This window comes from Jaculus jaculus, chromosome 10, assembly GCF_020740685.1.
Source record: "Jaculus jaculus isolate mJacJac1 chromosome 10, mJacJac1.mat.Y.cur, whole genome shotgun sequence".
Lineage (NCBI taxonomy): Eukaryota > Metazoa > Chordata > Mammalia > Rodentia > Dipodidae > Jaculus > Jaculus jaculus.
Window position 1 is genome coordinate 62,434,922 of NC_059111.1, and position 25,106 is coordinate 62,460,027.

Below are 25,106 nucleotides of genomic sequence, written 5' to 3' on the forward strand. Positions count from 1 at the left end.
TTTTTTTTGAGGTAGGGTCTCACTCTAGCCCAGGCTGACCTGGAATTCATTCTGTATTCTCAGGGTGGCCTTGAACTCACAGTGACCCTCCTACCTCTGCCTCCTGAGTGTTGGGATTAAAGGCATGCGCCACCATGACTGGCTTGAATTTATTTTTTCTTTGAACAAGAATAAAAAAGACTTTAACAAGTCATTTCTTCAAGCATTTGCAATATTTTTCAAATACATCACTGAAAGCTATGTTTACTGACAACCAGGGAGATGGCACCCTCTTACTTTTGTGACAACCATCCTTAATATTTTGGGAAACAAATAAAAGAAATAAACAAATTTATTTAGCCATCTTAGTAGTAATTAAAATTTAATAAAACAACAAGCCTATTGAAAAAATTTACAAATTTCCATATTTTCAGGAAAAACAGGACAGTGGCAATATAATGAAAATGAAAGTACAGGTCAGCATAAGTTTAGCCTTGGGGAAGTTTTTCATATACAGAGTGAATGGGAAACTTCACTGTTTTTTTCCTGCTGGGGCACATGATAAACAGTATCCACTGAGGAATATTTCCCCATCACTCTCCTCTGTCACACAACACCTTGTGCATATGCCAAAAAACCCTGTTCAATTTATATAAATTCCTCTATTGTGCACATAAAAGAAGTAACGAGTAAGTGGTGTTGGGTCTTGTCTTCTTCACTGGTCTCAGATGTTTTTCCTCAAAATGTTTCTTCATTATTTCACTTCAGTGCACTACTTTGCCCATAAGATTTCACCTAGTGAAAAAGATACAAGAAATATATAAACCGTTATGAAGATTTCCAGCTCTACAGGTAACTTATTTTATATCTCTCCATTGCTTCAAACAGCTGAAATGTTTTGAGCTGCTTCAAGAAATAACTATATTATTAATTAGTAATATGAAGAGTAAACAATCATTAAGTTCAAGATGTGCTCATAAAAATTCCCTGTTTGCAAGATACTAACAACCAACGTTGGGTTTAGAACAACCTGTGCCAAACACATTCATTCAGTGGTGCCAACAGACAGCAATAACACAACTCAGCATTCAAAAAGCAAATACTTGGGTTGAATGGTAGACTATAAACAGGCCAATTTTCTGATTTGTTAAGTATGAGTTCAATGAGCTAACAGTCACATGTACTCAAGAAGACCATCAAAGAATTAAACACAAAAATGAAGTTGCTTAACCACCCCTCTTGCTTTGAAAGTAACCCGACAGAGGTAAGAGAAAGAAGGAAAAATTCTTTGTCCAAAGCTAGCTCATTCACATTGGAAACGGGGGGTGGGGAGAGTCACTAACCACCTGTAATAGTCCATTACTCATGAAATTGATCTTCAAATTTAATTGGACCTAGAAAAAACATGGGCAATCGGGAGAGAAAAATCGTCTCTGCACCTATAGGTGACATTTATTTTATGGAGGAATATTTATTTTATGAAGGATCATTAGTCTTTTTAAACTAAAAAGGAGCCTACAAAATTAAGAAATCTTTAAAAGACTGAGTTTTACTTAATCCTTGTCCCTGGCACATAGTAAATGTTCTGGAAATGTTTGTGAATTTATTGTAAATAAGTATAAAACAATTTCTGATAAACACCGAAACATCCTTTTTTGTGGCTTTTAGAGTTTAGAGTAGATATCATAAATCTGTGTAGAAAGAAAATAATACTTTCTGAAGTGTTAGCTCCCCAATAGCATTATTTGAAAAACAGAAAGAATTTTTTTTTTGTTTTTGTTTTTTCGAGGTAGGGACTCACTCTAGCCCAGGCTGACCTGGAATTCACTATGTAGTCTCAGGTGGCCTCGAACTCATGGCAATCCTTCTACCTCTGCCTCCCAAGTGCTGGGATTAAAGGTATGCGCCACCACACCTGGCTCAAAAAGAAAATTTTAAAAGGGATTATTTATTTAGTCCAGAAGAGATGCTATTTATTCATCTATTTATATGTGTGTGAGAGGCTGTGGGGTGGGGGAGGCATGGGCATGCCAGGGCCTCTTGCCACTACAAATGAACTACAGACACATGAGTTACTTTGTGCATCTGGCTTTAAATGAATGCTAGGGAATTGAACCCAGGCCATTACATGCTTTGTAAGCAAGAGCCTTTAACCATTGAACTATCTCTTTAGCTCATATTTTATTTATTTTTATGAAGGATTTTAGAGAGACAGTTATAAATTCTTACAGTGAAAGAGAGAGGAAAAGAGAAGGGTTAAATTAAGGAAGGTCAAAGAATGGAGGCCAGGGAGAAAGAAAGCCATCCTGTAAGGTACACACAGAAAAACAAAACAACAAACTGAAACAAAACAAAACAAAAAGCAAGTCTTGGAGGACAGAGGAAAGGGTGAGAAAAGAGCCAAAGGAGTCTGGGAAGGGGGTCCAGAGGGAGATCGTCACTAGAGTTGGGAATGACTGCCTTTTCAAGGAGTATATCCTCAATAGCAATTGTTAAAAGTAGTTTATTTTATTTTTGCTTGTAAAGCATTTCTTCTTCCCTTTTTTTTTTTTTTTTTTTTTTGAGGCAAGCCCAATAGACTGCCCTTTTTTCTTTAGTGAGAGAGAGAGAGGGAGTGAGAATTGGTCTGCCAGGACATCCAGCCAGGACATCCAGCCTCTGCAATCGAGCTCCAGATGTGTGTGCCCTTTGTCCCCATGTGCAACCTTATGCGCTTGCATCACTGTGCGTCTGGCTTACATGGGACTTGGAGAGTGGAATATGAGTCCTTAGACTTCGTGGGCAAGGACCTTAACTGCTAAACCATCTCTCCAGCCCTTCTTCATTTTTAATCTTCAAAATTTATTTTTGGAATCAAATTTTGTATTATCAAGAAATTATGAAGATTTTGTGCTTGTCTGGTAGGTATCTAGTTGTGGAGAATCATTTTTTTAAAATATGTTTTCAGAGTCCATTTTTTTCTTCATATTTGATATTCATTATAACAATTCTGCGACTGGGATTCAGTGACTTTTCCATTCATAAATAAGTCATACATTGATCATGTTAACCCACCCTTATAACCTCTCTCTGCTCCTCCAGCTCTTTTGTACTTCCTAATAGTGCTTCTACTTTGAAATCATCCTTTGTTTCCATTTATGAAAAATACCCACTTATAATTATTTCCCTTAATGCTGCATCCTCTACCTTCCTGCAAATGGCAGAACTTCAGTCATAATAGCTGGAAACTCTGGCTTATGTACCATATTCTCTATTCACTCATTTATTGACTGACACCTAGGCTGATTCCACATCTTGTGATGTGCCATAGTAAACAGATGTGTACATATCTCTCTTGTATGCTGAATTCATTCCTGATATTCTCAGGAATGGGAGAAATGGATCACATAGTTGGTTCTTGAGATTGCATATAATCGGTTTTTTGACACACAAAACCAAATCAATCACGTCATTTGTATTCTGAACTTGTAGCTGCCATAGTAACAATTTCACATTTATTTCATTCTTAGGAGCCTTAAAATATAAACTTTAAGTTTTCATTTGGTTTGACTCAATTGTAGTGGGAAAAGCAGATATTCAGAGCACAGGATATATGGAAAGTAAATTTAAATAGATTAATTAAAAAAATTGCAAGTGTGTGTATATATATGTACACACCAGGATCTTTTACACTGCCAACAAATGCCCATCTGGCTTTATGTTAGTGGCCAGGGAATTGAACCTGGTCTGGCTGATGTTGCAAGAAAGCACCTTTAACCACTGAGACATCTCCCTAGGTCATAAGTAGGATAATTTTTTTTTTTGCTGAATTTAATCTTAGAAAGCAGTCTTAAGAATTCTCATGATGAATATGCTAATGAACATGATTTAAACTTTACACAGTATTTACATATACCAAAATATTTACATGGTGCCACATAAATTTGTACTATTATGTGTCAGTCAAAAAAGTAAAACATTCTCTGACTTTCTACTCCAGAATGTAAAGAGAAATAGGTGTCCTTCTAGAGTTTTTATTTTCAAACTATCGTGGGATAGTATCTCATTCTTGTAGTGTTTTATTAGGTTAATCATATATTGCTTCATACCAAGTCTTTTCAAATCAGAAGTTCCTCAGTCCATGAAGAGATTTTTAGAGTTTGCCTGACCACAGATAAATTTTCCCTGATGGGATACTGGGAAGTGTCTTGTCACGTATTTAGCTCCTGATTGACTGCATATTCCCCAGTGGGTAGTTCTTCCCCATCCCACGATTTCTTGAGTATTCTTACTCCTAGCTATTGTTTTTGGTGTCACCCAGAGGCATGCATGATTTACTTTGTTCGAACTGTTCCTTTGGCTAGAGGGAAAGTTCCTGTGTGTGGTTGTTGTTGTTCTTTTCAAAGTCAATAAATGACAAAGAAAAGATGGGAGATGATCTGTGGCGGTTGGGCCTACAGGTAGCTGGAGTCCATCCATATGCACCAACAGAAGTTGATTTTATTATTTCAGAAGTCTGTGGGCTTAGTTTATTCATGGCAAAGAGGGGACAATTCTTTTAGGGACAGCCTTGAGCTTAACTGGGTAAGTGGCTTCAACACAGGTTTTGTCCTGTGAGAGGCCAATCCCAGAGGAGGTTCTTTTCCCCTGGAAATAGTCAGCTCTGAATCATAAGATGTGCGGTATACCCTCTCTGTCCTCCTTTTGCTGGTTAAAATGACCACGACCACTGGGAAATCATAAAGAGAACCAGGATGGCTTGAGAAGGTGAGAACTGGTCTGAACATGTCTTTCATATGCAGATGTGAGTTCCTCAGTGAAACACTGACAGAGAGATGGGTATGCAATAGAAGATTTAGGTCTTCCATCTATCTGCTCAAATGCATGGCTCGAGACAATATTTCCATGTTTGCCTGTTTTATTTTGCAAAATTATTTTCAGATAGTGAAGTATTTCTAACATTTTTTCAAGAGTATCCAAGTTATATACAGTTAATATTTTATTATATATATTATAATATATATATATATATTTTATGTGTTAATATTTTCTTCTGAGGCTAATGAATTTTGAAGAAAGCACAAGCAAAATGCATCACAAATGCAGATTCATACTTACTCTGGGTCATCTTGCTGTTGGGCTGGGATGTGCTGTATAACTTCATAGATTGTACAGTGCAAATCTTGCCCTGATACCCCATCAGAAGCCGGAGCAGTCCTACTTGACATCTAGAAAGGGTAGTACATTAAAAAAAATCAAGCCCAGATTAGTTAATATCATATGCATTGTGTGGCACAGCTGAAAACAACCAGCAGAGTGATGATTAAAGACTTTAACTCAGAAAGCCTCGTTTCCACTTACTACACATTCCTGCACTTGTTCTGTGTTGGCTATAAGGTTAGATGAAGAATAGCTTGACAAACATCACATTTTTCATCATTTAGAATAAAGCTAATAATAAAATAATAATAACAAAATAAAATAATAATAAAATGAAATATAATAGGAATACATATGGGGTGGTATTAAGACAGCTTAGAGCCAGATAGTATATATAACTTTTAGTTTATATCATATCCACCCTTTTGACAATATTTTCCAATTACATGTGCAACAGTGAAACAGTGGCCTAACAGAAAGAGTAATGAACAGCCCAATGTACTTATCACATTGCTTGTGAGCAGAGATAGTAACATGACATATAGGACAGACAAAAATGATGGTGTGGTTTTAATATAGTAATGGGCTCTAAAAACTAAAGCCTTGGAAGAACATGGAAAGAATGTAAAACATTTGTCTGATATATACCATCATATATTTAACTGAAACTGATATTTATGTTTTTTAAACTTTATTTATTTATTGAGAGAGAAAGAGGCAAATATATATCAAATATATATCATGAAAGAGAGAGAATATGGGTGTTCCGGGGCCTCCAACCACGACAAATGAACTCCCGATGCATGCTCTACTTCAAGCATCTGGCTTATGTCGGTCCTGGGGAATTGAATCTGGGTCCTTAGGCTTCACAGGTAAGTGCCTTAACTACTAAGCTATCTCTCCAGTCCAATGTTTATGTTTTATTCAGGTTTGTTTTTATTTCAGAATTTTCTTCTTCCTATAAACATTATTTTCCAATTATTTCTTCAAAGCCTGGTCTTTCTCTTGGGTCACTCCCTATTTTCCTCACACTTCAGCCTTCCTTCAGTCCTTCATATTTACATAGATCCACCTAGTGGACTCTGCCCTGGATAGGACTGAGGCATGTTTTCATTTCATCTCAATCTGACCTTCCTGGTCATGTTGGGGTGTCTCACTTTTACATGGTTCCAGAAACTGTCTCTGCTTCCTGTTCTACTTACCAAAGTTTTCAAGAGAAACCCTATATTCTATGACTTATGTAGTCATTTTATGTGGAGATTTTGATTTATAATTTGTAATTGAGATGGACTTTCCATTTTCTTTGCTATGGAAAATTTCAGAGGCTATTGTAAAAGCAATGTATAGATGTTCATTTACATAATGTACATAACCTATATTAGAACTATTAAATAAGAAATTTGTTCGTGTCATACAGGTACCTTCTGTTAAACTTTTGAAAGAGGTGCTAAATGAATAGTGAGAAAGAATCCATTTTTACATGTGCTACAATAATCAAAGATCTTATTTTGATTTTAAGAACTAAATCAATTAATACTTCAACTTATTTCTCCAAACTTGCCAATTTTGAGATTTTGGTTTTATTAGCACTCCTCCCATTCTTCTCAGTACCATTGCAATTGTCTGCTTATCTTCCCACACAAATGCCAACCTGGCTACTTCTCACTCAGCTCCTCCTCCTCATGTCCTTATCCTTACCCTCCTCCATTAGTTGTTGGTTATTTCTCACTTCTTCCCTAAAGCACCTGGAATAGCCAATTAGAGGTCTCAGCAGAATACTCAGAAGTTCTCAGCATTGAAAATGGGCGTGGGTCCAAATCAGTTTCTCTGTTTATGACAGAAATAAGTGGGGCTTCTGAGATGTAGCTGAAGGACACATTTCTCTGCTTCAAGCTCTCCAGGCCTGTAGCACTTGGAGGCAACTACTATCTTAAACTGTAATAACTAATTTCAAGGCTACATTGAAAATTCCTTATATATTCTTATTTTTTCTAATGATTTTTTTAGGAATCATACATTATTTAAAATTTTTTTTAAAATTTATTTGAGAGCGACAGACACAGAGAGAAAGACAGATAGAGGGAGAGAGAGAATGGGCGCGCCAGGGCTTCCAGCCTCTGCAAATGAACTCCAGACGCGTGTGCCCCCTTGTGCATCTGGCTAACGTGGGACCTGGGGAACCGAGCCTCGAACCGGGGTCCTTAGGCTTCACAGGCAAGCGCTTAACCGCTAAGCCATCTCTCCAGCCCAGAATCATACATTATTTTAAATGCAGAAACTTCTTTAAAAATTCAGTTAAATGTTCTCTTAGCCTTCAGTTCCCTGCTCTGCAATTTCAAGACATACCCTAGACAGGTGCTTTCTTCCACTGTGAGAACTTGCTTTAAACAACTTAGCCAATGATCATCTATCTTGTCTTGGTTGTGGAAGTGAAGGGTGAGATCATCCTGCCTGAGACTGAATAAGGGCATTGCATGGCCTTTGTCCAACAGGTCTCCTCTTCATCTTTGACACTATGGGTGCTGCTGCTACTGACTCAGCCTTAGGGAGGAAGAAATCCAATCAACTGCTCTCCATTACTCAGAGGGAATTTCTGAAATAAAGTCTGTAGTCAGGAAAGGTACTGGATGATGCTTACACACTGATAGGACACTTAGAACAAACAAAGTAACCATTTTCTGACAACAAATAGTTCTTTTAAGAAAATAGAAGTAAGAATATCCAGAAGCAATCCATTTGTGGTCCCTTCCATAGGTGGACTATCAGAGGGAAAAAAAGGAGGCAGAGAAAAAAACTGGTCCTATACAAATCCATGAGTGTTCATGATCTAACTACCTCAGGGCATATTGTTCAAGCCTGTTAAATAAAAACACAAGTTGTTTCAAAAGGTTTTTTTTTTTTTCCAGACTGAAAAAAATATAACTTCAGCTTGTAGAAGTCCCTTCCTCCTTTACTAGTGGACCTTGGTGATAATAATAAATATGGAAACACATATACTTTAGGTCTTTAGTATATATTAACTCTCTGATGTAGAGCCTGGAAGAGTTTGAAAGCTGTGTTTAATTATCTCTGAAAATCCCTCCAGAGTTATGAGGAGGAAATGAAGGGAAACTGAGGTACAGAGTAAATTCATTAAAGTGAGGACTGCAGTAAATAAAGTCATGCAGAGTACTTTCAACCAGGGATCCCTGATCCTTTATTTATTCAGTTCTCTTGACCTTCAACCTAATTAATTTTGTATTTACTTAACTCAGCAGGTTAAGAATGTTTATTATTTAGCATAACTTCCTTACTCATATTAGCTTTCCTTATCTCTATATAAGAAGACAGGAGAACAATGTCTTAGTTTCCCTAATCCAAAATACCACTCATTATAGAGGAAGTCAACACCATGAAATGCAGTGAGGGTTAGTGCATCATTGGACCACCTGCCCAAGTGCTTAAACGAATGCTGCTTACACCTCTAGGAAAGCAGAATTCTACTTCTTGGATAATCAGCCACTAGGAAAACCAACCCTGGGAACACTGGGAACATCTGGAAAAGCAACAAATTCATATATTCCGAAGTCATCGAGAGCGTCTTCATGCCCTGCAATGGGAAATGGTACTACTTACAAATTCAGTGCCTTCATTTAATATGCAAATGTTTTTATTTATCTTTGTTTCTTTAAAATATTTATTTATTTATTTATTGAATCATGAGAGAGAAAGAGGCAGAGAGAGAGAGGGAGAGAGAGAGAATGGGTGTTCCAGGGCCTCCAGCCATTGCAAAGAACTCCAGACACATGTGCCACCTTGTGCATCTGGCTTACATGGGTCCTGGGGAATCGAACCAAGGTCCTTTGGCTTTGTGGGCAAACACTTTAATCGCTAAGCCATCTCTCCAGATCCTTTGTTTCTTGAAAAACAAAAAAGCTTTGTAGAAGTTATCTTTATTGTCTACTTTAAGTCATATGGGCACAAGACAAGTTGGACATTTCTTTTTTTACAATTTTTATTTATTCATTTACTTGAGAGAGAGAAAGAGGCAAAGAAAGGGAGAGAGAGAGAGAGAGAGAGAGAGAAAGAGAGAATGGGCACACCAGGGCCTCCAGCCACTGCAGAAGAACTTCTTTGTGCATCTGGCTTAAGTGGGTCCTGGGAAATTGAGTCAGGGTCCTTTGGCTTTGCAGGCAAATGCCTTAACCACTAAAACATCTCTCCAGCCCCAATCGGACATTTCTTAATCTCCTAGGGTTACTATATATCTATGTAGCATAGTTGTACAATACAATAGAAGCATCTCTAAGCTTTATCTGGAAATGATGAGGATGGAAGTGGATGGGAGGAGCCATATTTTTGGGGGGCCCTTCCCCTCTGTGACATTCAGTCATTTGTAAGGGTAAGGGCTAGATTAGAGGAAGAAGTGGCATACTTACTAATCCTTCAGGAATCACACTAGGCTTTCCACCTACATTTTATTTAATTCTCATTGTAACTCTAGGAGGAAGTTTTTTAAAAATTATATTTCTGTTACGTGGATGAGGAAGTTGAGATCAAGAAAAATAATTTTCTCAAGGGTAACGTGGCAGATACAGGACTCTAACCCACCTCTTTGCGCAAAAAAGTTCCATTGTTAATTTACAACTTAGTACAAAGCCAACAATGAAGGCAAGAAGTAAGAGTCCGCTGGGGATGGTCTCTGTTAAACCTCCCTTTCCTCCCTGCGCTGGGCGGGGGCTGCCTGCGTTCTACCTCTCCTACAACTCACTGTGGAAAGAAAGCCCCTTAGCTTTTTCAGACTGAGAAAAGATTTAAGAAGGGAGGATTGAGTAGAACTTTGTGACTGTGGGCAAGTGACTTAATCTCTCTCTGTTCCTTAGTTGTCTTGTGAGATGGAGTTGAAAGTCCCTTTCTGGCTCATTTTTTAGATTTGCATGTCTTACATAAAACCAGCACAGAAACAGCACTTAGTAAAGTGTTAGAAGATAACAGATAGTTAGTGTATGGTACTATCAGCTTATATTAATTCCATTATATTGATAGTAATATCTATTAACATTAGTCATATTAATTAAAATACATTAATATTGATAATAACTTTTCCCAGTCTGGCCATTACCTGAAAATGTTTGAGTTTTCCTGTATTCTGTTTCTGGCCTGAAAAGACAAATAGGTATTCTTATCAGGAACTATTATTGAGAGAGAAAAGTATCAAAATTTTTTTTTCATAGAAACATATGTATTACCTGCCCTCTAGCTTCTGTTTTATAACTAAAAGCAGGAGAAAATGAAAAGGAAAAAAAAAAAAAAACATTGTCAGGTGCTTTTAAAGACTATATCTAAAATGTATTTTATTTTTTTATAATTTTAACCTACCTTTGTGAGGTTGGTATTTTTTCCATAGGAAGAGTAGACACATGGATAGAATCAAGAATAGTGATATTCCTGTTATACTTGCTAATGGAGACAGTGATTTCCCTTTTTGTGCAAGCTTCTCCAGTCCTAAAACACATGTATTTACTAATGTTACTATATAATCTGAAGTGTTTGATTATTCTTTTAAAAATATTTCATTATTTTATTTGCAAGGAGAGAGAGAGAGAGAGAGAGAGAGAGAGAGAGAGAGAGAGAGAGAGAGAGAATGAATAAATATATGGATGCACCAGGGCCTCTAGCCACTACAAACCAACTCCAGATGCATTAACCACTTTGTGCATCTAGCTATATATGGGTACTGGGGAATCAAACCCAAGTTGTTAGGCTTTTGCAGGCAAGTGCTTTAGCCTCTGAGCTAAGCCTTTCATGATTATTCTTTTTCTTAAATAAGACACCATTGCCTCTGTCTCTCACATTCTCTCTTTTCCTCTCCCTCTCTCATCACCAAGTAGAAAGGACACACTTAGTTTTGAACTTACACCCAAAACTTCCCTAGGGATATTTGTGATTGTAAATGTGGAACTGTCTGGGATAATACTCATCCTTGTAGTAGGTCTATTAACTTGCTCCTGTCATACATTCAATTATGTTTGCAAACTTAACTTCAACCTGTTTCAGTTCATTGTCTTTACAACCTTTGGAGCTAGATGCTCTCTGTTCTTCATTCTCTTGGTTTCAGTGTGATTAAAGGGCATGAGCTTTCCAGGGAGGTGATGGCATATAGTTAAAGAGGGAGGATGCTTATTTCCAATATACTTTATTAATTTTTCATCCATAAAGTAATCTCCAAAATAATATGTGTGATTTTTAATAAATACTTAAACCCAATGTTATGATTAAAATTCACTTTGTTCTGAACGTCATTCTCTTTATTACTTTCATCATACAAAGTATGGTGCTAGTAGCTATATATGCTGAGTGCTTGCATTTAAAGCTCTGTTCTAAGGTGTATGATGCAAATTAGCTTGTTGGATCTCCATGATAATCCACACAGGAACACCATCCCACTTGCCACCACCCCCCACCTTAGTGTGCTGACCCAGGGCAGCAGGCTAGTGTTCCCCCAGGGGTCCTCCACACAGGAACACCAACCACTCACCACCACTGCCCCCCACCCCAATGCACCAACCTAGGCCAGCAGGCTAGTGTTTCCCTAGGGGACCTCCAGCATGAACACAGTCTCACTTGCTGCCATCCCCCACCTCCCTGTGTGGACCCAGGTCAGCAGGCTAGTGCTTCCCTGCCACTACTGGGGACCTCGACATGCCACTGCCCCTCCATGTGTGGACCCTGGCCAGCAGGCCAGGGTTCTCCCTCTCTAGGCTTTCCTACCAGAGGGGATTTCCATGCCCCACCATGTGTCACCTGACCCACAGAAGTCCCATATACCTATCCTGCCCTGTCACAGGACTTGGAAGTCCCATCTACCCCTGCTACAGGGTCCCAAGGGACCAGCTGTCCCATCCCTTCACCTTCAGCATCACAGAACCACCACACATTCTCATACTCTCCCTTCCACAGCCCAGCTGCAACACCAGTCTGCTTTGTCCCATTTCCCCCTACCCCCTGTCCCCTTGGGCCACTTGACCACACAATCCCAAACCATGAATCATGAACAACAAGATCCTACATCAGGTTCCTAGGCCTCTACCAGAGGCTCACAGGCTCCTTCCCTCTGAGCAGGCAGGCCCAATTGCAATCAGAAGCCTAGTGGAAACAAACATAAAAGGAAATAATTACTGAAGACGCCTCAAGGGTAGACTACAGCTTCCTCCTAAATTAAATAAGACTCCTACACCATGATGGGCAGACCACAGCACAAAAGGAATAACATAAGAAATCAAGTGCAAGTAAATCCAATAAGATTGCCCAGTCTCACAATCGATGTCTCTAATCAAAACATAGAAGAGACATTAGGATCAGTACCCCAAAATGAAGGTACAAGCTATGCAACCCTGACCAAGGAAATAGCAGAACTTTCAGAAAAGCAGCAAAGGGCCAATAATTGTATGAATGCTGTCCTCACTAGGTTAGTTCTAATAGATAAGAACCAGGAAGGGATCCAAAGACATTTAAATGATCTGATGGAGAGCGGGGAAAGAAAAAGGACCTTAACAGCCAGCTGGCTAAGCTCAATAAAGTCATAAAGAAATGTAAGGATGAATTCCAAGAAGTATTAAGAAAAATCTGGAAATGATGTGCAAAGGGAACTCAACAGAGAGATGGAAACTATATGTAAAAATGTAATAGAAAATACAAATCAAATTGAACAAGCCCAAAAGTCTATAGAAGCTCTCAAGAATAGAGTCAGCCATGTGGAGAATAGAAAGTCAGAACTGGAAGACAAAACAGAAGAAACAGTTCATGAGTCTAAAAGTTTCAATAAGTTCAAAATTTTTTGTGAAGAGAACATGAGGGAACTGTGAGATACCATTAAATGTCCCAAAATTTGGATCATGGGAATACCAGAAGGGGAAAAAATAAAGACCAAAGGCATGGAAAACTTATTCAACAAAATTATTGATGAAAACTTTCCCGCTCTCTCAAAATTAAGTCCCATCAAGATAAAAGAAGCTAACAGAACTCCAAACAGACTGGACCAAAGGAGAAATTCTCCAAGACATATTATCATTAAGACTCTAAACATCTGTACTAAAGAGAAAGTCCTAAAATTAGCTAGGGAGAAACAACACATTACATACAAAGGAAACCCCATCAGAATTACTTCAGACTTCTCAATGGAAACCCTGAAATCCAGAAGGGCCTGGAATGGAACACTTCAAAGTCTAAGAACCTATGGCTTCCAACACAAACTACTCTACTCAGCAAAAGTATCCCTCATAATAGATGGTGACAGAAATCAATGCACCAAAATCAGTAGCTTTTCCATAGGCAAACTACAAAGATACAGAGAAAGAAATAAGCCTCATTGTCCCATTTTCAATAGCAACAACACACATACCAAAAAAAAAAAAAAAAAAAGCCACCTTGGAATGACATTAACCAAGGATGTGAAAGACCTATACAATGAAAACATAAAAACACACTCAAAAAAGAAATTGAGAACTTGAGAAAAATGGAAAGGCCTCCCATGCTCCTGGATAGGCAGAATTAACATTGTCAAGATGGAAGTCTTATGAAAGGCAACATACAGATTTAATGTAATACCAATAAAAACCCCAGCATTTTTCTTCACAGAGATAGAAAAAATGATCTCAAATTCATATGGAATGGCAGAAGGCCTCGGATATTCAAGCATATCCTCAGCAAAAGAAACACCTCTGGAGACATCACCATACCTGATCTAAAGCTATATTAAAAAGCCATAGTAATAAAAACAGCATGGTGCTGGCATAAAAATAGGATTATAGAACAATGGAGCAGAATTGAGGACCTGGACATTGAGTCAAGTAACTATATCTACTTGATAAAGGCCCTAATGATGTAGACTGGAGAAAAGACAGCATCTTTAACAAATGGTGCTGGACAAACTAGACAACCATATGCAGGAAACTGAAACTAGATCCACACATCTCACCATGCACAATAATCAAGTCCAGATGGATCAAAGACCTCAATATAAGACCAGAAAACCAGCTACTATTGGAAGAAAAATTAGGAGGAACTTTCCATGATATAGGAAATGGGAAAAGAATTCCTGAACAAAACCCCAGTAGCTCAGGAAGTTAAAAAATCACTAAACCACTGTGATCTCATGAAGCTGAAAAGTTTCTTCACAGATAAATATACAATGAGCAGAGCCAATAGGTTACCCAGAGAATGGGAGATAATTTTTTCTGGATATACAATTGACAGAGGCCTAATTTCCAGAATCTACAATGAATTAAAAACGTAAACAATAAAAAGTCAAAAGCCCACTCACAAAATGGGGCAAAGAACTGGACAGGCAGTTCTCAGAGGAAGAAATACAAATGGCAAACACACACTTAAGAAACTGTTCTTCATTCCTAATCATTAAGGAAATGCAAATTAAAACAACTATGATATTCCATCTTACCCCAGTAAGGATAGCAAACATTAAAAAATAAAATGAAAACAAATACTGGTGAGGAAGTGGAGAAATAAGAACCCTCATTCACTGTTGGTGGGAATGTAAGATGGTACAACCACTATGGAAAGCAATATGGAGACTCCTATAAAGGTTGACTATAGAGTTACCAACAGACTCAGTTATTCCCTTATTGGGCATTTACCCTATAAGCTCTGTGCCTCAGTTCAGAGAGATTGACTCAACCATGTTTATAGCTGCTCAATTCATAATAGCTAAGAGCTGGAATCAACCCAGATATCCATCATTAGACAAATGGATAGTCAAGATGTGGTATATCTACACAATGGAATTCTACACAGCAGTAAGGAATAACGACACAATGAAAGTTGAAAAATGATTGAACCTGGAACAAATCATTCTCAGTGAACTCACACAATCACAGAAAGATAAATGTTGCATGGTCTCACTCATCTGTGGCTCCTAACCTGAATCAGCCCGAGATACTGACATACTTAATAAGCATGCCGAGGACAGGGCAATAGGGTGGGTGGGGGTGGAGGACACATAACTGGGCCCAGTGGCAATGGTACCATAAAATTCTACAACCTAAAAGCAGATTAAATTGTTGAACCTTCATCAGGCCTTTAGAGGGAACACGTGAATCACAGAGCCATTGAGAGGTTAAGATGAAGACTAACCTTAGTATTCCCCTGTTTCTCTCTCTCTCTCTCTTCCCCTCCTTCCCTCTTCCCTCTCTTCTTTCTATTTCTTTTATATTACCAATCTTTTTTGTCCTTCTTTTCCTTGGTGCTTGCCTGTAACTCCCAGTACCAGCATGTGGTTAACATCCTCAATGAGATGTTGATCAGAGAGATCCTTTCCCAAAAGAAGACAGATTTCTGTCAGAGTACTTAATGACCCACCAAAGGATAGTGGTTAGACCCTACTGCTGAAGACACCATATGCTAATGGTATGGAACATAGAGTGACATGGCTGAAATCTGGAAGACGGCCAGTCCCCAGACAGCTGTATAGTGCCAGAATATGCTACCTGAGTGACTGGGGGAAAATGACCAACATCTGTCCAAGCAACTTGTGGTTTAACCTATTCAACAGCAAACATTACCTGACATGATGCTCACACAAATGCAATAGTGGCAGATAGCCATGGTGGGTAACCAACTATTCTTGAATTGGCTAATTGATCTGCTTAGTGGAATGGAACCCATAGCTGGAGCTGGGAAACAAGTCAGAACCATAACCAAAAAATGAGCCTGTTCTCTACTATCAAGCTCCCAGCAATTGTGGGCTACAAGAGGGCCTATACCTATTAAGTTCTCTCTAAAATAATAATGGCTATCCTATTTATTTGGTGCTGACTTCACTCTTTGTTGGAGAACTTCCTTCTTTTTTTCAGATGGATGCAAATCCTGAGGAGAGAATCAGCCCACCACACCTCAATAGGGCCCCAGCTGAAACCAAGAGTAACAGAGGAAATGAGCAAGAGTGCTGCTTTCTTGGTGAACCTGGTACCAGCACAAGGATGAGGAGACAGACACAGAGAACACTCAACTCCTACCAAACCAGCTATCCAAAGCCTTAGAGGCTCTCAAGACCTCATCACTGAAGTAGACCCAAAATGAACCCAACATGACTCAGGGAAATTTGCAGAAGAGGGGGTCATTATGCACAAAGACATTGCCTCTTACCCATAACTAACTGATGGCTAGCCCAACTATGTACGACCCACATTCCCCGAAGGGAAGGGTCCCTGCAGAAGGGGGTGGACAGGGAGGAGGCTAATGATGGTATCAACATGACTGTATACACACTGTGTATATAACTAATAAAAATTAAATTAAAAAAAGAATGGCAAGATTCAAGCTACATGATTTGGGGACTGCTTTTAGTAAGTGAATGTTCTGTTTCTTCATTGTAGATCTGTTATCAAAGGAAAATTGTTTAAGGGGACTTTTTAGAACATGCACAATTAAATATATGTCTATAAAGCCATATGTATTTTATTTACCCTTTATTTGGCACTGTTGCATCATCTAAGCATTAATGAAATTAATAAAAAATGTATAGTATCACTTATAGGAATTTTGAAAGCTATAGTTTCAAAGAAACTGAAATATTTGGTAGAGCATCTAGTTCTAGAAGAGAGACTAGAGCATACATTTTGCTTTTTCTGACTGGGAGTTTAATTTTTTCTGTTCATGTGTATTTACAAATGATTTTTTGCATCAAAATATTTTTATTTATTTATTTTCAAACAGAAAGAGATATGGGGTGGTAAGTATGGGCACTTCAGGGCCTCCTGTCTTTGCTAAGAACTGCTAAGGTTCCTTACCCTTTGCATGCAAGTGCCTTAACTGCTAAGCCATATCTCCAGCTCAATAATTTTTTTTAAAAAAAGAACTCCAGATGCATGCACTACTCTGTGTATCTGGCTTTATGTCACTTGGGAATTGAACCGGGGACATTAGGCTTTGCAAGCAAGCTTCTGTAACCAATGAGCCATCTCTCTAGCTCCCTAACAACTGATTTTTGCAATCAGCAAGTAGGATTCTATAAAACAGCTTTTTAAAAAAATATAAATTTAAAAATATTTTATTATTTATTTATTTGAGAAACAGAGAAAGAAGCAGAGAGAAGCAGACAGAGAGAGTTGGGTGCACCAGGGCCTCCAGCCACTGCAAATGAACTCCAGACACAAGTACCACTTTGTACATTTGGTTTATATGCATCCTGGGGAATCAAACCTAGCTCCTTTGGCTTTGCAGGCAAGTGCCTTAACCGCTAAGCCATCTCTCCAGCCCTAAACCAGCTTTTCCCTTACTTTTTCTAACCCCAAACTTCAGATGATTCAAAAGTTCATGATAGACAGATAGACTTGTCAAAATTCAGTAACCCTTGACCCCTAAAAGAGAATCACATGGTAATTTATTAAATCTCCTGTGAGTGCCTTATCATGAATAGAACTGTAGGGAAACATTTCAGTATAGTCTTGGCTGTTTTTGAATATCCTAAAAGTGTTAAAATATGCTAATAAAGATTATGTCAGAGTGCATCTCATTCTCATGGTGAAGTTTCACTCTGGTAGCCATAAGTTCTTTACCAGATCCTTCCATGATTTTAAAATCTGGCGGCAGGTTGAACATACTGGATATCATACTCTTAGACACAATGGACACCTTTCCTTCATTTTGAACTTTTGTTTCTTTTGACATGTATGTATTAAAGTGATCAAATTTACACATTCTCTTCTATGGGGGATTACACTCTTTCCAGTTGCTCCCTTTTTTTCTTATGTCTTTAGACTCCTTCCTTATTGCCTTCTTGATTCTTCCCCTTGGCCTCTGTTTGTCTGTCATCAGAAACCCACACTATAGTGACCAGCATCTGTCAGTATGAAACCTTGGCCATGAAAAGGCCAAGTGTCTTTTCCATGAAGAATGAGAAACGTGGAAGATCCTGTCTCAGAACAAATGATCTTTCCTGGCCCATGCTCCAGAGGATAATCCAGCAATGCTCTTGTGCCTGCTTCTCTATCCCAGACTTCCTATCAAGGGGCACAGTTGGTGTGGTGTCAGCTCTAAGTAAGGGTAGTTTGAATAAATAAACTTACAGAATCAGAACCTGAAAATAAGGTAATAGGAAAACTCTGGCCCTCTTGCCCCAGAAAATATATGGGGATCTCCAGTGCAGTTCTGGGCACTTGCAGGAGTGCCCTTCTTTTTCCTCCCAAAGAGCTCCGGCTATTCATTTGCACATAGCATGCCATCCTCCCTATTATTTAAACACGATGGACTCACTTACCAAAGCCACAGTACAAATGCTATCTGACCCTCCTTAGGCAAACAAATAAAATGAAATAACACGTTAAGTGCAAATATGGGCAAGAGGTGTGGTATCCATGGCATCGCTACCCTGCTGTTTGAGACTGTACCCAAAACAGGTCAGCCATATGCTACCAGACACTGTGTCTATTTCTGAACCAGAATGGAGCTCTGAGAGCTCTTTCATCCAATCTGTTCACTGTTTATGGCACCTGATTCATGTCCCTGTGGAGATGAAGGCACCATATTGAGGGCTGTGCTGTTTCTACACTCCATCATGGCCCCACGTCATGGACGCACTCATTCTGTGGTAGATGCTGAGGGGATGTCAACAGAGGTCTCAGGGTCTGCATGTCCCAGTTGGCATTCTGTATTCATTTTTATCTCCGGTAGCCCAAAGTGAAAAACATTCCTAAGAACTTGGTTTGAGAAGTTTGTAGATAAGTAGAACAACTTAGTAAATTTGTTTTCCTGCTTTGGGTGTTTTTCCTACTTCTTTTTTCGGAACAGATATAGAATATAGTGTTTAAAATGATTGAGTCTTCTAGGTTACATATGGATTGAAAATATTTTTATTATAGTAAAATTCTTATATCCATATGGCCTTAGAGAGTTCTGATGACATACATTTGAACCCCCTCATTAAATTCTTCATTTAAATTCTAATAAAATGATTACATTTCCATAAACATCATTTTACATATATTATGTATCATAGGAGGGATTTACATTCAGTTGAAACTTTAAAGAATGGATATATGTATTCAAGGAAGTCCCCAATTAAGGTAATAAACTCATGGCTTTTCAAATATAAATGTTGACTTATTATTTTAATAGCTATTATTTCCTTTAAAAATCTAGATATTATTTTTAGCTATAGATATTTTATGGCTTCTCATTAATATGAAACATACACATCTTTTTGGACGAAATAGAGCATCTGTATATTTATAACATTAAATTAGTTAAGGCGATAAGAATATATAACATACATAAGTATGAAGGACAATGTGTCATCAGTGTTCTCAGTGACATCAAAGGATAAAGTTTGTAAAGTAGTTAAAAAGAACTGTTTTTAATTAAGTTATTATTTTAACATGTATGGATTGTGTGACCTTGACCACTGCCTCTGTTTTCTTTAGGGTATCTTCACTGAGATACAGAAAGGTCAATTAATAATATCTCAAATTAAATGTGAATCATCGCTCACAGAGGTGAAAATCACCATCTGTTCTAGTTTGACACAGAGTGAAAAACACAGAGCTAATTGTCACATTCTCTAGCCTTCTTCTCCCTAACTGAAAGTGTCCCAATAAAACTTTTGATTATTTCCTAACCTTGTTATTTTCTTTCCATATCTGTGACCTTGGAGTCATCTTTGACTCCATTTTCCTTTTCTCTTCATATCTTATTGCTAAGACATTTAGCTGGCCACATTTCTTTCCTCATTAAAAATAAAGAGATTCATCTATTTCCTATAGCTTGACTCTGGCTATACCAAATACCAACTTGGTTCTGGAAACATCTCAAGGGCAGGAATCCTATCTTTATAGTTGATTTCAATTTCCCTACAGATCTTAATATAGCTCATTCATCAGAATGAAGGATCCATAAGTGCCCAGTTGTTAGTTACAAGTGATGACCATTTATTGTGGTGGATTAATCTGCATTGCACAGATTTATTCATTTGGAAAAGTAAAAATTAAATACTTAACACATCACATCAATGCTATTTGTTTCCTTCCCTATTTTTCTGCTGTTTGAATTAAAGCTCTGTAGACATTTGGGTGATGGAAAATAGTTCTAAAAACCACAGAGGCCACTAATGTTGACAACCCTGAATCCCTCAGAAAAATGAGCACCTGCTCTTATTTACTATAATAACAAATGCAGGTCAGACAGGTTTTTATATTTTGCAAAAGGCAATTATCTGTTATTAAGGCTGACTATCTTTGGACCTTGGTAATAAAATCTTAATCAACTACTGTGGGTTTCTAACATATAGTGGGTGAATTTTAGGTCTTAACTGCAACATATTATATCTATATTTTCACTTGTAATGAACATAAAAAAAAAGTCCAAGATTTGACCAAGACTGCTACCAAAAATATTCTATATATAGTTTGATACATATATAGCTTATGTTAGAACTAAGTTTCAGTTAACTACTTGATGAAAACCTGGCTAAGCCCATGAAAATTAGTAAACTGGGCTGGGGATATGGCTTAGTGGTTAAAGGAGCTTGTTTGCAAAGCCTGATGTCCAGGTTTGATTTCCTAGTATCTATGTACAGCCAGATGGTCAAAGTCATGCATGCATCTGGAGTTTGTTTGCAGTGGCAGGAGGCCCTGACATGTTCATTTTTTTCTTTCTCTCTCTCTCAAATAAATATTTAAAAAATTAGTCAGTTATGAATTAAAGTATATGCCTTATCTTGTATATATCCTGCTACCCACCCAAGATTGTAAGCAAGAATTCTTGTTACCAGGAATTATTTGATTGTTAGTGCTTATCCCAGTATTTAGCTCACAATAAGTGCCAACTAATGAATGAATGCCCAGTTTTAATAACTTTAAACATACATATTTTGGAGGAAATACTAGGAAAATATGTTATTATTTACTGTCCCAGTATTTACTTACCTCATAATTTTGGTAAGAAATCTGTAACTTTATTCTCTAATGTTGTAGGCACTAGAAAGATGCAACCATGTACACTTAAATTAAAATGAATAAAGATGAAATACTTAACATCTCAACCCATCCATTGCAAAGCCATATTTTAATTTCTCAAAGATAAATGAGGCTAATGGACACTGTATTGAAGAGTGAAGATATTGACATCTCCTGCTTTGTAAAAAGTTCCATTAATTAACAATTTTCCAGGAGTATTTCTTCATATAAAAGCCCATAATGACAATACACAAATTCCAGTATACTTAGATGACTTTGTGAATATTAATACTGTGAACCTTCACAAGTTCTAGGAGAACTTTATCTACCACGTTTTTTTCATCAACCTGCAGGTTTTTGACTAACTCTCTCTAAGATCTTTAATAAAATTAAACATTCAGCGGAGGAAATATATTTTAAATAAGTAGTGTAGTTGTGCTAAATATTCAAATGCCAAAATCCTACCTGGAGAATCTTGATCTAATAGGTCTGAGCCATCTTAATACAACCATTTATTTGCTTATACTTGAGATGAGGGGGTTCTTACTATACAGACCAGGCTGGCCCTGAAATCAATACCATCCTGTTTCAGCCTTCTGAAAAACTATATTTTTTCAGTAATGTCTCCAGATGTTTTTGATGACAGTAGCTGAAGGGCATGAACTGAAAGTTGTATCCTAAGGACTACAGAAATTGTTTTTATTTATTATTATTTATATATCTTATGAGTATAAGGTAGTGTCTGTTATATGCATAGACATGTGTATCCTATGTGCATGTGTGCACAGAGGCCAGAATAGAATGTTGAGTTTTCTACTATACTACTTCTACTACTTCTTCACTGAACCGGGAACTTCTGTTTTCCAAGCATGTTGGCTGAACAGCTCACCCCAGTCCTTCTCCTGTCTCCATAACCCTCAGGACTGGGTTATAGGTATGTGCAGCCATGCCCAACTCTTTATATGTGGGGGCTGAGGATCAAACTCAGGGATCATATACATGTGCAACAACTGCTTTTATCTGCTGAGCCATCTCCCCAGCCCCAGGATTGTTTCCTTACTTCATTTCCTCAATACATTACATCGGGCTTCTCTGTGTTATATGCCCCATTCTAGGCACCAGGGCTATATAGATGGAGGTGAGGCATCAATGGAAAAGTACTAATGGCTGTTAGCTTTTGTGCACTTATTCCATTGCCATTCATAGGCACTTTAATTACCGCTTTCTCTTTAAACATTCCCCTGGCTTTTCCTTCAAGTAGAATCTGATTTGACTGTTTCTATATGCAAAGGGCTTGATAGGAATAGAAGTAATGGAGGTAATAATAGAAGAGGAAATAGTAAAAATAAAAGTAAGATGGAAGAGGAGAAGGAAAGAGTGAAGGAACAGAAAAAGAAGGGGGTGAGCAGAGAGAGGGGAAGAGAAGGGAAGATTAGAAAAAAAAATATTAGAGAAAGAAGGAAGGAGAAAAAGAAGGATAGATTTAGTGATAAGAATGGAGAATGGACAGAATGTGGTTCAGGTGCCAGGCAACAGGAAAGGGTGTGGGATGACATTTAGTCTTCTGTTAGGCTGAGAGAATTTAGGGACATTCACTTAAATAGGATAGACTAAGCAGTTTGTGTGGGAGGAGGAGGAAGATGTTTCAGTTTTGATATTTTGGACTTATTTACTGCTTTCGGTATTTCTAACTGTAGGCATCAAGAAGACAGTTGGGTATATAGTTTTAGAGCTTTGAAGATTGAGGATGTACTAATATCATATGAACCTATAGAAATGACTGAAACAATATAGGGAATTATACCAGAGAATGAAAACATGCTAGAGAGAAAGTTCATAAAGATGGTAACTTGCCAGACATCTATATTCCAGGCATTGGTTCTTGACCTTTTGAGTTGGTATTTCTGAAGGTAAAATTTCTAAAGACATACAAAACTTTAATTTTCAAGATTTATATACTCTAGGTGTGCATTTGAACAGATCAGGTGGTTCAAGGTTGAAAAAGGAAGGGGAACCCATGAATGACAATGAGGAATGCAAAATTGAAACACTAAATTTCTAACTCGTGGAGATTTGTTCTTCTAATCTAATCTAACTGTAGGCATAAACCCTTAGGTGGGCATTCTACCTCTTTTACATTCCTGTTTGTAAAATTGGAAAGGAATAATGCACACTTAGAAGTAATTTGTTGGACATTTTCTTCTGAGTTCCACAGAACTAGCATTTGAATTCCTCTCTATTTGCTTTGAATTTCCATTCTTCAAGTCATAGAAACCATGGTTTGATTAATTGACGAGACAGCATATGGATAACAGCACCATGATTTTTGTCTTTTACATAGGTATTAGGGTAAATCAAGGCCAGCGTATGCTTGTTTTACTGGGGTCTCTTCTTGTCATGTAACACTTACCTATGGAAGTGATGATGACTGTGAAGCGAGTTTCATCTCGTCTCCCAGTTATGTTGTTGTAAGCACAGCACATGTAGTCGGCGGTCTTCTGGGCTACTTTCTCAGATGCAACTTCCAAGTGAGGCCCGTGCTTAATGACATATGTTGTATTGTCAGATTTCTGGATCCAAGAGTAGGTGTTGGGGGGATAAGAATCAGCAGAACAGTTGAACAGGACGGCTTCTCCAAGGTCAACAGTAAACACTTCCCCTACTTTTAACCCTTTATCAGAATTAACTTGAAGTCCATAAGGTCCATCTGCATCAATGCATAACAAAAAAGAAGGGAGGAATCACATAAATAACTGTAGCAGCATCCAGGTTTGGAAGAGTTTAGGGGCGTTTTCACTTTCTTTGAAAATAGTTCACGGTAGACTTGAGTATACAGGTCCTTGGTTAGACTCCCACTAAGTGATAAAATTCCAACGTGTTTTATTCTGATATTTATGATAATGGAAATTATTTTTAAAATATCCTTTTTTTTTTTTTTTGAGGCAGAGTCTCACTCTAGCTCAGGCTGACCTGGAATTCACTATGAAGTCTCAGGGTGGCCTCAAACTCACAGCAATCCTCCTACCTCTGCCTCCTGAGTGCTGGGATTAAAGGCATGCATCACCATGCCTGGCTAACATATACATTTAAATTTTCATTTATTTATTTGAGAGAGAGAGAGAGAGAGAGAGAGAGAGAGAGAGAGAGAGGAGGGAGAGAAGCAGATGAGAAAGAGAGAGACAGAGAGAGACAGAGAAAGAGAGAGAGAGTAAAAACAGATGAGAGAGAAAAAGAGAGAGAGAGAGAGAATGGGCATGCCAGGGCTTTTGGCTACTGCAAACTAATTCCAGATGCATGTACCACCTTGTGCATCTGGCTTACATGGGACCTGAGGAATTGAACCTGGGTTCTTTGGCTTTCCAAGCAAGCTCCTTAACTACTAATACATCTCTTCAACACAATGGAAGATATTTGATTGAACATGTTTGTAATAGTTGAAGTCTGAACTTGTACAAATTCACAAGCACTGTCATCAATATCATGATGATATTAAACTTTCCAGTAATATAAACATTGCAATCTTGTTAGGTAAACTTAATCTCTCTGGAATGGGAATTGTATTTCATATGCTTACATGTTGGGCACAGTGGCTCACATCTATAATCTCAGCACTTGGGAGACTGAGGTAGGAGGATCACTCTGAGTTTGAGGCTATCCTGGACTTCATAGTGAGTTCCAGATCAGTCTGGGCTAGAGTAAGATCTTGTCTTAAGAAAAGTTTATTTTTCAATGTATATAGCTACTATTTTCTTTTGGATAGCTATCCTTTGAGTGTTTTTATTTTTTCTCAGTGCTAGGACAGATCATGTAAATATTTATCAAAGATGCAGTTTCACAAGGAGTACAGACTCATGCAAGTATAGAGTGTTACATAGTTTCAAAAGCTTTTAACAGTAAAAGAATTAAAAAACCTCCTTCTAAGAAAAGCTTAGGATTTCATTTGATATAAATATATATAATGAATTATGTAGTAATTAACAATATTCATTGGAAACCAATAAACTAGTTAAACAGGGCTGTTTGGTAGCAGGTATTTTTCTACAC

The 25,106-nt window shown here is 37.8% G+C and overlaps 1 protein-coding gene across 3 annotated transcripts in view; it reads right to left on the bottom strand.

Moving 5' to 3' along the window:
• Positions 1 to 383: 383 nt before the first annotated feature.
• The window catches only part of Hepacam2 (HEPACAM family member 2), a 46,389-nt gene continuing 21,666 nt past the window's right edge, over positions 384 to 25,106 (bottom strand). The window contains exons 4-10 of one of the 3 annotated variants that reach the window (XM_045160856.1): positions 23,473 to 23,769; positions 10,477 to 10,602; positions 10,347 to 10,371; positions 10,220 to 10,257; positions 8,634 to 8,707; positions 5,077 to 5,186; positions 384 to 774 (exon numbers count right to left, since the gene is read on the bottom strand). In XM_045160856.1, the coding sequence (XP_045016791.1) occupies positions 771 to 774; positions 5,077 to 5,186; positions 8,634 to 8,707; positions 10,220 to 10,257; positions 10,347 to 10,371; positions 10,477 to 10,602; positions 23,473 to 23,769 (674 nt within the window). In that variant the 3' untranslated portion in view covers positions 384 to 770. Of the gene's footprint in view, positions 775 to 5,072; positions 5,187 to 8,633; positions 8,708 to 10,219; positions 10,258 to 10,346; positions 10,372 to 10,476; positions 10,603 to 23,472; positions 23,770 to 25,106 lie in introns of those variants that run through there. The other 2 variants (XR_006639351.1, XM_045160858.1) reach the window with 2 other exon arrangements.